Below are 17219 nucleotides of genomic sequence, written 5' to 3'. Positions count from 1 at the left end.
ACAAAGAGATTGGTTAGCAATGGAAACTTTATAGAAAAAATGAACACATAAAAGAGTTTTGATAGAAGTCGATAAAATAAGAAAAGAGAGATTGTTCCTCGCAATGGGAATCTCCACCAATTTGGTCACTTTGATCATGGATTAGTTGCATTGAATAATGGATAAAAATTGCAACAACTAAACCATGCAAATGAAAACAAGGAGATGTAGTTGTTATAACAAGAACTAGTTCAAATGGGACAAGACAACTTTTGGTTGTCAAATTCTAGCTAGCTAGAACTCAACTCACCAAACTTTATTTAGGTGAGGGCACATGATGTCAATTAAGAAAATAGGCTTGGGTATAATTGGGTATTAAAATATATATTGGGAAAAAGGGGGCAGTATGTTTTAAATTTCAAATGAGAGGGTGTTAGGGCTTTATCAAAAGGGTTAAGCCGGAATAATCAAAGATGGGACATCTTCTCTCTTTATTTACTTTTTTGCTTTTTGGTTACGACATGAATATTTAATCTTCTAAAATAAATTGACACTTTCCTATTATAATGCTTTAACATCACAACTAATCTCCAAATTATGTTCATAATTCTTTTTTAAAGAAAAAAATAAAGTTGATTAAAATAATTTGATGGAGCAATTGTTTACTTCTAGGGACAAAGTGAGATTAGGACATGACATATGATAAAACCTTATCAATCACATTTTGTTTGCCTATTTCAAGCCGAACATGAGTTTGTAGCCGTAGCAAAAATTTTGTATATGTTAGAGCAAAATTTTCAAGAACAATGATGATGTAAGATTACACGGGCTTATCCAAAACTCAAGGGTCTCCTAAAAAATTAATTATCTAATTATTCATGTTTAATTACAAGTTTCTTAAAACAAATTACAGTTAATTCGAATACTCAATAACATGTCCCAATTGTGGGTTTTTTTTCTTTTAAATAAAATTTATGTAAGTCAATTAATGTGTATACGTCTTCAAGAATTAATTGAAGTTTATGCTTCATGATGGAAGATTGTTATGTAGGATAGGTACATTTTAGGAGTCGTATGTTGAGTTATAGGTTGAGTTATGCGCTCTTTTAAGACATATAATATACAATTTCCAAACTTGCAATAAAATGAATCTAATCTTATACAGTATAGCTATACTAACTATGTGGTTCAAACGTTAAGTAGAAAACTCTATTTCTTTGGTAGCCATTTTGTAAGTTTAAATTATTTCTTATTTTTTGTACTGTTTCCATGATTTTTATTTTTTAAACATTTGTCTAAGTGTTGGCTGCTGTTTTTTTTTTTTTTACTTTATTTCAATGAGTAGAATTTTATTATGTAATAATAATTTGGATCTATTTATTTTAGTAAATTGTCATCATCTAGGATTCGTATAAAAGAACTTTAAAACTCAAGTTTTAATAAATTTCCTTTGAATTAGTCTAATTATAACATGATTTAAACAATCGGTGCATTTCATATGTATTTATTTCTAAATTTGAGTGAAATGGTCTGAATATTCAAATCCGTATACAGATGAGTGGTAAGGGCATTTATGATGATAGCAATTTTTAAAAATAAAGTATGGTTCTTAATTTCTTGCCAAATATTGAAAATAAAAGGTGTATCACATTGGCCACCTTAATTGAGCAGAAAACCAAATTTGGTGGGTTTAAGGAAAAAAGCAAAGAAAATCTTATGGTAAGATTCAAAAATTTTCCAATTTTCAAAATCTCAAATAATTGCGTTAGTTAACGCCGTTATCACCGACGACACACACACACTTGTATAAAATTATAGAGCAAGCAACAGAAGAAACAGCAAACTAAAACAAACGCTCGAACACAAACACATAAAAACCCACTTCCGGTTCTTCACAGATCGGACCATAACTGTGAGTAATTTTCTATTTTTGCCACTCTCTTTGTTCTTGCTTTGCCTCTCGATCTGTTTATCACTTTTGCATGCATGCACATGTAATGTAGCTTTGAATTTTGATACTGCATTCGTTATTAGTTTGTCATCCGATCTGTAAATGTTGTTTTTTGCTTCTTTTTTAGTGCTTGCTGGCTTCTTGGATTTGTTTTGTGATTCATTTTTCACTTTATAATGTGTGTTTGTCTTTTTTTTTTTTTTTAAGAAATGTGAAGAAATTGAAAAAAAAAAGTTAAAACTTTTTAAGTGTTTTAGCTTAGTTGAGGTCAAGTTTAAGTTTGACAATAGATTTTTGTTTGTATTGAAATGAAAACAAAATGGTAAGGTTCAAGTTTTGGTTTTTCAATTGTTTTCTTCATTTCTGTGAGTAAATATTTCCTGGGTCTCAGCTGGATTGACTATTTCGTTAGCTGACATTAATGTCCTTCCTTTTTTAAATTTAATCTTATGTATGAATAATTTAATGAGGTTTGAACAGACAATGCATTTATGATTCCTCAGTAATTGACTAGAGATATTTGGTTTTAATTAGAATCCATTCTGTAATTGATAGAAATATCTGCAGGAATGTTGTTTTCATTTCTTATGCCAAATTACCCATGTTTGGAAATTGGAAAGTTGTTTTTCTTATACTTTCATTTTAGTTGTGTTTTTTATTTTCTTAGCTGAACTTAAAATTGTGCTCTTATTATTTTGACTTAGTCTCTCTATGTCCCCACGTAGTTTGGTTAATGCTTTATTGAGTATAATTGTGTTGTTTAGGTGGACTTTTGTCATAATTTTCATACTAAGCACACCCACTTCTCTTAGCATTCTTTAGTTCTAATTCTCCTTTTAGGTGTCTTGACCATCCAGTGGTTGGAAGGCAAATGATTCTGTTTGGTGCTACTTTTTCTTACACAATAAACAAACTGTTTGACAAAGCCAAGGCGGTTGCTTCTTTTAAATATTTTCTCTTCTCCTGATTTCTTTATCCCACTCAATCTTTAATATTTCATCAGTGCAACTGGTCTCTATTTATTCAGAAAAATCATACATATGTCTAGTTGTCCTGCAAAAAAGAGTTTTATTTGCTTATTGGTCATGTAAATGTTGTTATCGAGTGTTGTCCTGGAAAAGAGAAAGTATTTAGCGGATGACATAGGATATTAGTTGCTGACAGACCCACTCATAAAACTTGGTTGAGAACACATGCTGCTTCAGGCTTCATTTTAGTAATCACGGTGCTAAGAAAACCTCATTGGTTCTCCCTTAGTTTTAGGTTTTGTAATTTGTTGATTTATTGAGTTTTTGAACCCTTACATGAATACAAAATTTAAGCAAGCATATTAAACTCATAATCTTGATTATTTTCCATTCTTAACGGATGTACTATTTATTGATTGTGCTGAATCTTACCTTACTATCTTATAACAAGCATGCTCTGTCTGTATGTTTAGTAATTGGATTTCTGAAATGAGCGATGTGGATTCCTGGTTCTTGTTCATTTTAGGCGAGTGCAGGTTGTAAAAGGGCTTAATTGAGCCCTTAGGATAGACTCCGTTATTAAGGGTTCTTCTTCTTTTGCATAAACTGAAATGTAATGAAGTGTACTCCAATTATTTGCTTATCTTCCGGTATAGCATCTGGTTCACTCTTGCTTTGTGCATTTGATTCTACAATCTAAAGTAGTTTAGGATTTTATCAAAGGCTGCATTGTTGTAATAATGATTGAGAGAAAATTTCAGTTTCGCTATTTTGCCTTCAAAGAAGAGTTTGTCTTGTGTTTGCATGATTTTGGCCACCGAACAATGCCATGACTAGAGAGAATGTTACTATACATTTGTGCATAGATTATTTGTCGCACCTGATGAATATCAAAAGATAGTGTGATTTTGATATTCATATTTCTCTGTTGCAGTGAAATGGGGATAGAAGTTACTGATGTTTGTATGGATAAAGAAGCCGATTGTGTCATAGTTTATTCAAATGGTGTCTCCCATGATTCTGATCATGAAACAATTCCCAATCATCATGATGTTGCGGGGCCATTTGAACATGTTGATGGGGATCCTCAACTCCAAAGTTTGGTAGAAAGCACTGAAGTAAAAGAATATGAAGTGAAGGAGTGTACCTCAGAGACCTCAATTGAGGTCGAGAAGGGTAAGGAAGAACAGAATGTAGTAAGTTCAATGCCTGAGGCTGGCTTGCCTGCAGAGAAGACCAAACCAGAAGATGTAAAAACAAAGGAAAATAATAAGTCACATTTAGTTGTGAAGCATGCGTCAAAAGCCACTGCTGGAAATGTTCGAACAAAACACACCATTCCACAGCCATTTTCCCTAGCAACTGAAAAGCGTGCTTCAAATGGAACCCGACCTACTGCAGCTGAGCTGAAGAGTGTGAATAAATCATCTAATACAAATAGTCTGCGACATCTGAACAGTAAAAAGCAGAATCAGGTAGCTTCAGCAACTGAATCTAGATTCCCAATATTTTTCCCAGTTAAGGTAAATTTAGAATGTTGCAAAAAGGTGAATGTCATAGTAGCATAGTGAGTAGCTTGAATTATAAAAAAAGTTATCTTTAGGTTGGAATGTGATACTCTATTTGGAAATCATAATATTGAAATTCAGGATGAGGAATTTTCTTAGCTGACCTATGAACTTCTGTCTGATTGGTTGCAGCCACCTCTGGTTCCAAGGAAGCCATTGCAACCCAATAACAAGAAGCTTCCTGATGAGGAAGACTCTTGTTCTGTTGCTTCCTCGTATCCTCTTGCCCCCAGCAACTTTAGCTTGATTTGTCATTTCCCTATGCTTTCTTATTTATTTATTTATTGTTGCCACCTCACTCTCTCTGTTCAAAATTGATGTTATCTCTTGACCATCCCTAGCACTGCCGCATCAGTGCGGACTGTGAAGTCCAGGATCATTGTTGCAGCAGCTCCTACATTTAGATGCACTGAACGTGCAGAGAAACGGAAGGAGGTACTCATCAATCTATTTCATGTGAATTATTTTTTGATTTTTCATATGTAATTTGGTCTGAATCTCTGTACCTATTATGTTACCACTTTTAGTTTTATTCAAAACTAGAGGAGAAACACCAAGCTCTGGAAGCTGAGAAGAACCAAAGTGAAGCCAGGACTAAGGTATAGCTCTCAATGTAGACACCCAAGGATAATTACAAATATCTCTTTGTCATGATTGTCGATGGAAATTAATCATGTTTTAGATTAGTCTTATTCAGTTCATATTTGTCTGTTGTGTCAGATAATTCTCTAACCCATGTTGTTGTTTTGTCCTCGTAAATCTTAATATTCTAGGAAGAGACAGAAGCAGCTATCAAGCAATTGAGAAAGAGTTTAACATTTAAGGCGAGCCCAATGCCAAGCTTCTACCATGACGGACCACCACCAAAAGTTGAACTCAAAAAGGTACGGCATAGATTTGATTTATTCCTTTTCCAATTTCCATCATGTTTGAACTTCACAATATTGAGGTGCTATGAAACTGCTGTGTCCTCAAAATTGCCAAAAAATTGTGTTTAATTTTGTAGTGAAGGAAATAGAAAAAGAGTAGTGTATGGTTCGCCTGTTAGAAATTTCTTTCAAATTTATCTGCTTAGATTTTGTTGCTTTTAATGGATACCAGATGCCACCAACTCGTGCAAAATCACCAAAGCTGGGCCGAAGGAAGAGCTGTAGTGATGCAGCCAGTTTGAATCAAGGAGACCAAGTGAAGGGAACTTCTCGCACGGGAAATCGTCAAAGTCTAGGTAATTACAGAGAAGACACCACCCTTTTTTCCACTGACAAAAAGGATCCAAGCAACATCCCAAATGGTCATGTCATTTGCAAACTCCAAGACAATCCTAAACTAGCAGAAGATATAATGGCCCCCAAGGTAAATGTTCATAGTAATTCAGAAATTGGTGTTGTCTTCCAACCCTGATTTCTGGTGAGCAGCACTCTAATTTATTAATTTAAAGAGGAAAAGGTGTTCATTTCTCTTGTTTTCCTGTGACTGTTCTGAAGAATGTGCATTTTGTTGTTTTAAATTTGCAAGGACTTGTTGCAATGTTTGTGTAATTATGAAGTGTAAATTTTCTGTAACTTATATAAATGTCCCCATTTTGTAATAACCTTTGTTCATTTGTTTAATTCAGATGGAAGTTTGTTTATCTTTTGCTCATCTTCAAATGATCTACTGAACTACATTTGCAGCATTTTGTACAAAAAAGAACTTGTAATGTTAGTACTGAAATGTTTGAATTCAATGAAGATTGTGTTCTTAATAGTTTGCCTTTATGGTAGTGTGTGAGAAGTGATGGTTGCTTCCTTTATCCACAAAGAGAGATTAAAGTTAGAGGCAAAATGGACCCAGTAATTGTTGATGATTTTGGTGGAGATTGTGCTTTATAGGACTTTTTACAGGACTGGAAATCACTGTTTTGAGGAGTTATGTTTAGCTTCATAATGAAAAGCTCTTAAAGCAAAAGAAAAAAGTAAGTAGAGGGTAAAGAACTTAATGGCTGAATTGTTTGTGGTTAAACAAAAGATGACTTTTTTAGCAGGATATGCCCCATTTGTGGAAACAAGATTGCTTAGTCAAAAGCACTCTGGCTTTGTATTGGTTCCAATTTAAGCTCTTGAATTTTCAGTGCGTGTCGAATCCTGATTTTCTATTTTCACACAGTTCTTTCCATACTTGGATAAATTAATGCTATGTTTGATATTGTTGTCTAGCAATTGTATTCTGAAAATTTAGGTGATATTAACTCTATTGTATTGTTATTTCGGAAGTGTTGTGGTCTAAAAATTACATTACCATAATACCTAATGAAGCTAAAGCGTCCGTTTATTAAAAGTCTTTTTATTAAAAGCACTTTTACATAGCTAACTGTCTCTGGCAGAAGTCTTGAGTAAATTGCTTTAGCAGTAAGTCAAAATTTTCAAATACCACATATAATCTTGGCTGTGCCAAATTGCCATTGCTTTAACTCAATCTTGATCTTGAAAAAGCAGTAACAGGCCAAGCTGTATATCTTTCCATTTAAGCCAAGAATCAGAGCATTTGTGGTATGGCCTCATTGATGAGCTTTGTCTAACCTCTAATCTAACCTTTTTCCTCAAGTGGGAAACAAAAAGAGACATCCTTTAAACAATATCATCATGGAATAGAGGTATTCCATTTCTTTAAATCACTGTTTACTGATAATCAAGTAAACAAATAATTTTATAAATCTTCATAAAGATTGCTTCATCAGACGGGCAATATCAATGCCACGTGTCCTCCTTTGATTGCTAAATGAAGCTCTTGCTTTTTCCTCCCAGAATTGCACCCAAACTTCTCGTATCTAATTTCAACCCATTTGTTGTCTAGACTTCCTCCACCAAACTACAAGTTTTCACATCATTTTTTCTTTTAGCACTAAGGTTGTGATGGCATCGATCTGGATGCAACGAACAAAAGAAAATTAGATTCTTGTTGCATTATTATGACCCCCATCCCGTATTGGATTATGGCAAGTATATATGCACACATACAGTCATGCAAATCCAAGGCTAAATTGGTTTGAAGTCTTGCTTGTGTAAAGCAAGATGTAGAAAGTGGGGCAATATGTCATGTGACCCACAAAATGATACTCTTAACTCATCCTCTCACATTCACACATATAAAGGGCCATTCAAAAACAATGCATTGGCAAATCAATGATACCAAAGCAGTTGTATAAATCTTTCTTTCTCTCATAGTTGAGGGGAATGCTGTCTGGTTCGAGACCATTCATTTGAAGAATAGAAAATCATCTGAATGATCTCGGACCAGGCTTCATTCCCCCCAACAAGGTGTGTTTTACCATTCAATTGCATGAACACAACAATCAGTCATCTTCTTTCTCAGGTCAACTTAGCTAACTGTGTTTTCTTTTATATGCAGCTGCGTGAGAGCACTCATGGAAGATCGCATATGGATACGTATATGCCAAATAGAGCAAATGGAATTTCTTGGGAGACGCCGATGACAATCCAAGCAGGTACAATGTATGATATATGTTATATTTGATCTCTACTTCGAGTAGATTCATAGCAAAATGACTTTTTCTTGTTGTCCATAATCTGCATTTTGGTTCTCTGATCACATCAAACATGTTGCAAATAAGGCGATATCGCCTTCATATGAACAGAATCCTAATATATATGTATATGAATATTAAGCAAGTCATAATGGAAGTAAAATTACATGCTAAGTTTCCAAGAAATTAAATCGCCTGCAAAAGATTCTTCAATCTACCTAATTATCCTGAGAAGTACGGATTGGCATTGCTACAAGTATAATATTTCTACTCGTAGGATTTAAGAAGAAATATTGAAACTTAGAAATAACCCATTGCAGAACATTTTGATCTTGGAGTATGGCACTACCTGGGTTTATTTGTGCTTGGTTTTTTTTTTTTTTTTGGGTGGTTAAACCAAATTCGGTGATGACGAGAAATGAGGTTTTCGCGTGAAAATCTGACCCAAAGGAGAAAAAAATGACAAAAAATAAAGTTTTGTCAATCTTTTTGCAGTTGAAATTTTAGCCAAATTAGCTTTGCTTGTGGGGAGTTGCAAAGAATATAAGCTGAGAACTTTCACTTTAGTTGTTACATGAGATGAGAGAAGCAGTAGCAGTAGTACCCCATCAAATTAAATTGAGCTTTGAATTCACTCCTTTTATTTGTCTCCATAAGAATGCCATCATGACCAGAGCCCCTTATTCTTTGCCAATTCTTCACTTTTTAAGAAACATGTAGGTCGCAAATGTGGGTCATATTCTACCTAACGTGGGTCACAAATTAATATGTGCATGAAATTAAAAGCCGACACTACTTCGAACAACAAACATTTCAACTAAAATTTTTTAAAATATAAATAACAAATAATAAAAAGCAAATAGCAAAATCAAGAAAATTTGATCATCTAACAATATTCAAGTATCACATGCTTATTTTGAACACCATCAAATGGACATAAAATCTATTTTTCTATTATTAGAATTCAGAAATTAGAAGCGCAAAGTTTGAAATAAGTAAAAATACATTGTTAGGAGTCAACAACCATTGAAAAATGAGCATATATAGCTAGTTGCAACCACAAAACCAAATCAAATACTAATGGAAAGATGGAGAATTAAAGCAATGGAAATTTACAAAGAGAGGCAGCCAATTTCAATGCCTCCAGCTGGAGTCTTGCTTGATATGTATTGTTCATGCATGTTCTTGGAACTTCTTGCATTGATGAAAGGATCATTTTTGTTTCTATGCATGTGCCGGTATAGTGCATATACACACACAAACACATAGATATATAATCATTTTTATTTATTTTTCTTTCTTTTGCTTTGAGACTTTAGTTAGTTTTTGCATGTGACATTGTTTGACCAAAAGCATAAAATATTTGTAATTTGCTTATTCTAATTTATGACATCACAACAATCAAAGTTAGGATCCTACATCATCACAATTCAAGGGAATCTGGGTGCTACAAATTTTGTTGCAAATAACAACGAGGCAACTTAGACGAATCTACCTTTAGCCTTTTAGTGACCATGATTTATCCGTACGTTAATCATAGGCAATGAGATCATAATTTACGTAAATTATTGCATCAATATAAATTCGTGTGTCATGTACTTGCCATGCCTAGATCGCCGGATGGGTCAAAAGAGAAGAGAGACATCTTGAGTACGTATGACAAAAAAGTAATTCCTATGCTCGATAAAGAGTCGTCTTGAAATTTTCTCCAAAATAGTTAGTCGAGAGAATGTGCATTGGCTCTCCAATGCTTTTTCAAGGTGCTTTTTTGAGACTTGACCATTTGAAAATTCTAAAAAGCATTCAACACTGCAGATTTAAAAATTTGCCTGGAAAAAAAAGAACACTTTTAAAAGAGAGAAAGGGGTCATGTGTAACACCCCAAAACATTTCTTTCATTTCTTGATTTTGTATGTGTAAAAACAAAAAACTAGTAAAGGGGAAAATTTTGTTTTCCATAGCAAAACGCGTTACTTTTTGACAATGCCAAAGAAGGAAGGAACCTTCTTGAAATAATAATGATGATAATAATAATAATAATAATAATAATAATAATAATAATAATAATAGCAATAATGTCTTCTCAAAATAACAACAACAACAACAATAACAATATTTTTTATTGTATGATAGTAATGTTAATATGGACGTGTAGGGTATATCTAATTTAAAAATAAATAAATGGACACTTATTTTCATTGACTAAATTCTTGTTATGTGTGCATTTACTTCACATGATTGGTTGATAATTACCTATTATTGTTGTGTTTACTTTTTGGAGTGAGAGTGAGGAGTGCGGATTCCTCTCACTCCATAGTTTACTTCAACAAATTGACTCCGGAGTGGGAATCTCGCTCCGTGAGTCCCATCCATTTTTGGAGTTGGGAGTGGGAGTCCCACTCCCACCTCTCCATTTTCTATCCTTTTTAATTTAATTTAATTTAACTTAATTTAATATTTAATAAAATAAAATAATATTATATTTATTTAATATTAATAATTAATAATAATAGTTTATTCTAAGAAAATATTAATTTTGTACTAAATAATATTATATTATTATTTTATATAATAATAAATTTAATATAATTATATTAAATAAAATAAAATAATGTTTCATTTTATATTTACCCTTCTTTTTTACCCTCTTTTTATTAAATTTACTATAATTATATTTAATAAATATTTAAATAATATTATATTTATTTAAATAACATTATTATATTTAACTAATAATAATTTGGTTTGATTCTAAGTCTAAATTACTTTAAAATAATATTATTATATTAATAGAGAATTAATAATATTACTATAAACCATCTTTATTTGAAAATATAATATTTTTATATTTATTTTAAAATATTAGTATTATATTTATTTAATATTAATAATTAATACTAATAAATAGTTTATTCTAAGAAAATATTAATTTCATACTATGTTCATAGTAAAAATATTTCATTTATATTACCCTTATCAATAATTTTTAATTTATATAATTAATAAAAAAAACTATAATTCTTTAAATAAGAATAAAATTATAATTTAAAACTATTTACTCCCAATTCAAAATAAAGTAAACACATAAATTAAATTTTGATCTCCATTACATGCTTCCATTTCAGTGTAAATAAACAACCTATTTACACTTCCACTCCACACTCTCAATCCTAGGATTTCCACTCCTCAGGATTCCCATTCCAATTCAAAAAGTAAACGCTACCTATAAGAATCTGTTGAATGAATGAATGTGTATATTCTGAGAGTATTTGAGAGAAACTTGAACCATGACTTCATTTTTCAACTATTTTACAATCTAATCACAAACTGGTTAAATGATTGATAGTACAATATGGATTAGATTACAAATACTTTCAAGTTTCAAATATTTGAATGAAGATCAACATATACGATATATATAGAGGACCCCATATTTCTACCTCAAATCCTTAAGAATATAAAAGAAGAAAAAGAATCTGCCACTGAACTGAAAAATGGTGTGTGTGGGTTTTCAGCTTAAATAAACTTTTCATATCACGTAAACCTTCAAACTACGATAAATTGATTGTGGTATAAACATAAAAAGGAAAACAAAATTCATGATAAATTGATTATAATACTGGGTAGGGATCAAATAATAATTTTCTTTTTGAAGATAGGCCAGATAATATTTAGACATCTTTATATTTAATTTGTAGTCTCGTTAAATAATTAGATATTATATCATGACAATTCCTCACTAGCGTTTAGCTACACTTTTAAATTTTGGTTGAAATTAAAAAAAATTAAAAAAACCCATGGGCTTAAGCCCAATCTAAGAAAGATTGTTACAAAATCATTGTCGACTTGAACCATTAGTATCAAAAGTGTACGTGGCAGAATATGATTGGAAATTCAATTACTAAACCAACTCCAGCTGCAGCGTGTCTGGTCCCATCCGACCAGGAGCCGAATGTCTGTTACAGTACTCAGCATCATACTCAAGTTCTTTTCTTGACAAATCATTAAAAACCGTATCTTCACGCTCCCTTCTCGCGTGCAATACACCTCCTAGCCAAACGACACAGTTTTTCCTCTCCTTAGTCTATTCCCCACGTTGCCTAAACTCCGCACGCCGAACCCAACCACCATCAGTGGTCTCGACACTGCCACGTCATAATTTGTTATGTCAAGATCAACAGCTAGCAACTTTCTCTCTCTACAGACCTCCCACTTTGATCTCTCTCTCTCTGTAGATCTGCCGAGGCGAAAAGTCAATGTGAGCACCTTGTGTCGGAAAATCTAACACTTTCTCGGAAAATTTGAAATTTTCTGGAGAAGGAAAATTTGAAATTTTCTGGAGAAAGAAAATTTCAAAATGGACGAGGTTTTATTCGAGATGATGGAGTTTTTGAAGAGACCTTCGATTACCGAAACATTAGTCGACATTTTGCTATGTGCAGTTCCGATTTGGCTGGCCGTGATGATCGGTCTCGTGATCGGCTGGTCGTGGCGGCCGAGATGGACCGGATTGGTCTTCCTTGGCCTCCGGAGCAAGTTCAGATTTATATGGACCGCCGCGCCGCCTGGCTTCGGCGCTCGGCGGCTCTGGCTCGCTTTCACGGCTCTGTCGGCTTTCTCGGCTTGCCGCGTGCTTTGGAACAATTTCAAAGGAAAAGGCGCGAAATCGGATGCCGCTTCAGCGGCCGCTGCTGGTGAAGGAGTCGATGGTGATGCTAGGTGAGTGTTGAGTTTATAGTTTTTATATTTTTGGATTTAGTTGAGGTTTGATTAGTTAATGAAAATTTAATTATTATTATTGTTGTTGTTATTATTTTGTGGGGTTAAAATTTGTGACCTAATAATGTTCATGAAAATCATATGAATGTTAATGCTGGCAGCTGTTATTTTTGTGTAATTTTAGATATAGGAAACTAGTAGGGATGAAACATGTGCTGGGTACTCTTGATTACGATAACAGAGTTCCCATTTCTCAAAATGTAAGTAGGATTGCAGACTAGTTACACGTGCGCCCACCAGCAGGTTACATGTTTATTATTATGGGGACTATGGGATTTTGGGATAAATATTCATGCAATTTGAATGGAGGAATGAGAATAATGTTGCTCATGTCTTGTGTACAAGATATGTTCGGGTTGCAGCTACTTGTGTTTCAGACATTTTATCATCCTTGTTATAATCATGTTGCTGTAAACATGACTACATTGTTTCATTACTGCTAGATTATGTCATCTCTGTTCATGGATGAATTAAGTTATGAGAGTTCTCTTTTTTGCAGCCCTGGTGCCAGAACTGCAGAGAAAGAGCAGCATGTTGTCACTGAGAATGATTTAGAGCACCTATTGCAGCTGCTTGAAAGGAAGGATGGAGAGATGGAATGGCAAACTTTGATGGAGAAGTCCACCCCAAACATGACATACCAGGCTTGGCGCTGTGAGCCCGAGGTAGGTTGTCATTTGCTTAATACTTTCTGCCGTTCATCTGCTGAAAAAATGCTTTTTAGAATTACTGCTAAACAGTGTATCTTCTGGACAAATTAGTGTCATTGTTTATCCATAAATGAGCATATTTGGTGAGGTGTGATTAATGCTAGATTAGATATCCTAAATACTTGGAATAATTACATAACCATTTTCCCAATTGGGTTTGTGATCACGTTTTGGAACTTAGTTCACGGGAGAAACAAATGTTATTGCTATTAGAATTAGTTTCAGCTATTTAATTGTTGGATTCAAAGCCATCGTATAATGGGCCTGCATTCCTTTCTCTTTCAGTGGAGATATATTTTGTGCACGTGATTGTGCATCTTATTCACTCAGTTTTTTAACAATCATGTATAACTACTTGATGGTGATCTCAAGTATTGTGCGCTAGTAGTTGATAATGATTTTGTCTATCAGACAGGGCCTGCAGTTTATCGAACTAGAACTGTGTTTGAGGGTGCAACTCCAGAATTGGTTAGAGATTTTTTCTGGGATGATGAGTTTCGACGAAAATGGGATCATATGCTTGCATATGTTAAAACGTTGGAGGAGTGTCCTCATACTGGCACAATGATTGTTCAGTGGATAAAAAAGGTTTGTGGAAAAAAAATTTCTTGTTTGTCTGATGTCTGAGTTTTGTAATGCTGCTTTCTTGTTCAACTACCAGATTGATTGATGCCTTTATTTCTTCGTATTTGCAGTTTCCTTTCTTCTGCAGCGATCGAGAGTATATTATTGGTCGAAGAATATGGGAGGCAGGAAAGAATTATTATTGTGTGACAAAGGTACAGGTTTAGAGCTTAGAAATCCAACTTCTTGTCTTTGAGACCCAGTACATAAGTGCAGTTGATTGTTATTATTTTTGGATTCCTTGTTTGATAAATTATTATCAGAATCTTAATTGTTCATGTGCTGTTCTTTCTGAAACTGATTGTGAAAATTAAATTTGCATTCTGGTAATTGGTTTTGCTTAAAATGTTTGCAAGACCCCCTATGCTCCTGTCTGCATTCATTATTTCACTGGAATTTACATTATTCTATGGTTAACAACAAGGTGTTGTTGCACATTTTGTTTGCATCAATCCATGTTCTGTAGTATGGAAGACTCAATAGGATCTTTATATTGTTAGTAATCAGTATTTCATTGCATTTCATCACGTTGACAATGAATATTGATGTTTTGAGTTATATAATACTGCAGGGTGTGCCATATCCGGCTTTGCCTAAGCGTGACAAGCCAAGACGTGTGGAGCACTATTTTTCAAGTTGGGTTATCAGGGCTGGTGAGTATTCGGTCATCCAATTGAGTTTCACTAAATTGCAGCAGAAAAATATTTAAATTTTGATTTGCTGATGCCCCTTCGTTGCCTTTGTATGAAACATGAATGCAGTGGAATCCCTTAAAGGAGATGGGCAGCTGTCTGCATGTGAGGTTAATCTTATCCATTACGAAGAAATGGGGATCCCAAAAGATGTTGCAAAGTTGGCCATCCGGCATGGTATGTGGGGCGGTGTCAAGAAATTAAACTCCGGCATGAAAGCATATCAGAATGCTAGGAAATCAGATTCATCATCACCTGGAAGGGCACTGATGGCAAGCATCACAACAAAAATTTCTGTCAATGAAAGCATGGAATCTCTGGATCCAGTTTCTAGTGAAGAAGAAAAAGGGCAAGTGGCCAACCCTAAATATCAGAAAGATCATGGCATAGACTGGAAATGGATAGTTATTGGTGGAACTGTTGCTGTAGTTTGTGCACTTCATTCAGGTGCAATTGGGAAGGCATTGTTGCTTGGAGCTGGGCGGAGAATTGCCAGGCGGTGAGATTTTTCAGATAAAATGTGACTTTATTTGTCTTTTTCACTTTCGGGAATCTTTAAAATTTTCACAAAACAGCGCACATCAATCAATTACTCGATCGATGATTTGATATATATCAATATTTTTTAAATGGAGGTGTCAAGTGTCAAACTTAGGCCTTTCTTTTCCTCCTTCAAAACTTTCTGTATTCTTCGTTGCATAGTAAATGTGGAGAGCTATATAATTTTACTTCTGAAAACAAGATATATTTTTGTTTTAGCTCACACCGGTTAACTTTTATGATCACCAGTCAAGGATTAGGTTATTTGGTGGTTCATGTGTGCTTTGTAGTTAAACTACTCAGAGGCTGGTTGGTTGCCTCCAGAGTTTTTAATTAAAATATTTGATAAACATTTATTGATGTAGTTTCGAAAGGTAAGTTGATTTGTTGTTACACTTGTATTTGTATAATGAGAAACTTATTTTCTTCAATATTTTTGTAAAAATTATCATTTAAAAGTTATATTTATTACACATTCTTAATTTCTATTTTTGTTTTATAGTTAATATTTTTTTAACAACAGAAATGACTTAAAAATTACAATATCTCAATCTCAATACTAAACAGGGCAAAATTTATTTCAAATATTCCAAAGATAATTCCCCCGCATTAACCTGCCTCAGGTGATGTGCATGCGTTGGAGGATCGTGCGAGCGTAAAATTTGTCAACCATGTTTGTTGCTTCTGTGGCAAGCAAAGGGAACATGTAGAGCCGCATTTATCTCAAGCTTTGACATTTATTGTCCAGGAGTAACAATTTTCACTAGATCAAGATGAAGACCCGTCTGGAGAATATAACGTTGTCTCCTAGAATGTCTCTTTTTCCCTTGTGGTTTTATGCTATGATATCGCTGTAGAGATAGTCCTTCATTGGCCTCCCTACAACCTCAGAAGGCAATCATGTGATGCTGTTGGTACAAATATCAATTTTCACTCTACTTCGTGTCTGTTAAATATGCTGATTGTGACCACCCATCAACCCTCACTAATTTTTATTCGGTGACATACATGTAATCTCTGAATTTCCACCTTCAAAATACTTCCTTTTATCTAAGTTCACATATCGCCGCCAAAGACAATTGTCACTATTTTTCATAAGTTTTTCTAGACTCACGAATTACGTACTCCTAATTTGAGCTCTTGAGTAAAATTATTAACATGAGAACTCATATCAAGATAAGATCTTAATTCATTTTGTAAATCGCCTACTTTTGAAGACTCCAATATTTGTAGAATAATTTCGTGAAACATGAAATATATATCCCAATTGTTAGTCCCGCCTGAAATATTTTCTTGACAACTTTCACGAATTGAAAAATTCCAATCTTAATTAACAAAACCTTTATGATGAAGTTGAGGTGAATATCTTGTTTTCAACGTCTTTATTAAAATTGGATGATGTTACAAGACAATGCATGGATGGTTTATAATTACCTCATCTGTTAGTTTCTCTATCATCCTTGAGAGTGATAGAGATCTAACCCACTTTGTTAGATAGTGCATGATAATTGATAAGGAGCTCCAGTGGTGCAACTTGGCCCAAACCTTAAGATGGTGGTTGATACTTGATACAACACAGCCAAAACCCTAATCCTAACATTAATAAGCAAGTGGATTTATTGTGAAAATGAGGTCCCCAACTTGGCACATATCTGAGTATCAACATCATCATTTCATCCTAACATTAATGGTGTGTTTGCAAATTGATTATGATCAAGAGAATTTTGAAGAAGTGATCTCCCTTCTTAATTGATGGACGAAAGGAGCTCAAGAGAATTTTAATGACCTTTGTCCATTGTTATCAAATCTATTGAAGTTCAATTCAATCTAATTAAAATATTTAGTAATAAATGTAATATCCCATTTTAAAATTAAACGTACGTTT

The 17219-nt window shown here is 33.7% G+C and overlaps 2 protein-coding genes across 3 annotated transcripts; both read left to right on the top strand.

The window, feature by feature from the left end:
• The first annotated feature begins 1832 nt into the window (after positions 1 to 1832).
• On the top strand, positions 1833 to 6054 carry LOC18032299 (protein WVD2-like 3). 2 transcript variants are annotated; one of them, XM_006420063.2, is made up of 7 exons: positions 1833 to 1891; positions 3833 to 4373; positions 4599 to 4681; positions 4808 to 4901; positions 4994 to 5065; positions 5240 to 5350; positions 5568 to 6054. In XM_006420063.2, exons 2-7 carry the CDS (start codon positions 3837 to 3839, stop codon positions 5865 to 5867), a joined length of 1197 nt encoding a protein of 398 aa, XP_006420126.1. In that variant the 5' UTR covers positions 1833 to 1891; positions 3833 to 3836; the 3' UTR covers positions 5868 to 6054. The 2 variants fall into 2 exon arrangements, with proteins under 2 accessions (XP_006420126.1, XP_024037738.1); XM_024181970.1 differs by having other exon boundaries at positions 3833 to 4421.
• Positions 6055 to 12143: 6089 nt separating this feature from the next.
• LOC18031872 (stAR-related lipid transfer protein 7, mitochondrial) lies at positions 12144 to 15690 on the top strand. Its single transcript, XM_006420061.2, has 6 exons — positions 12144 to 12708; positions 13268 to 13433; positions 13890 to 14066; positions 14174 to 14257; positions 14674 to 14755; positions 14864 to 15690. Exons 1-6 carry the CDS (start codon positions 12347 to 12349, stop codon positions 15295 to 15297), a joined length of 1305 nt encoding a protein of 434 aa, XP_006420124.1. The 5' UTR covers positions 12144 to 12346; the 3' UTR covers positions 15298 to 15690.
• Positions 15691 to 17219: the final 1529 nt, after the last annotated feature.

Source organism: Citrus clementina, unplaced genomic scaffold (assembly GCF_000493195.1).
Source record: "Citrus clementina cultivar Clemenules unplaced genomic scaffold, Citrus_clementina_v1.0 scaffold_9, whole genome shotgun sequence".
Classification (NCBI taxonomy): Eukaryota; Viridiplantae; Streptophyta; class Magnoliopsida; order Sapindales; family Rutaceae; genus Citrus; species Citrus x clementina.
Note: the sequence above shows the minus strand (reverse complement) of the source record. Positions and strands in the feature narration are given on the sequence as shown.

What these genes read in the sequence shown, in the direction of transcription:
- LOC18031872 (XM_006420061.2), top strand. Translation starts at nt 12,347, where the DNA reads ATGGACGAGGTTTTATTCGAGATGATGGAGTTTTTGAAGAGACCTTCG. An exon ending in TTGTTCAGTGGATAAAAAAG is followed by an intron (nt 14,067 to 14,173) that starts GTTTGTGGAAAA and finishes TCGTATTTGCAG; the next exon opens with TTTCCTTTCTTCTGCAGCGA. An exon ending in ATTATTATTGTGTGACAAAG is followed by an intron (nt 14,258 to 14,673) that starts GTACAGGTTTAG and finishes ATAATACTGCAG; the next exon opens with GGTGTGCCATATCCGGCTTT.
- LOC18032299 (XM_024181970.1), top strand. Translation starts at nt 3,837, where the DNA reads ATGGGGATAGAAGTTACTGATGTTTGTATGGATAAAGAAGCCGATTGT. An exon ending in TCTTGTTCTGTTGCTTCCTC is followed by an intron (nt 4,682 to 4,807) that starts GTATCCTCTTGC and finishes GACCATCCCTAG; the next exon opens with CACTGCCGCATCAGTGCGGA. An exon ending in AAAGTGAAGCCAGGACTAAG is followed by an intron (nt 5,066 to 5,239) that starts GTATAGCTCTCA and finishes TTAATATTCTAG; the next exon opens with GAAGAGACAGAAGCAGCTAT.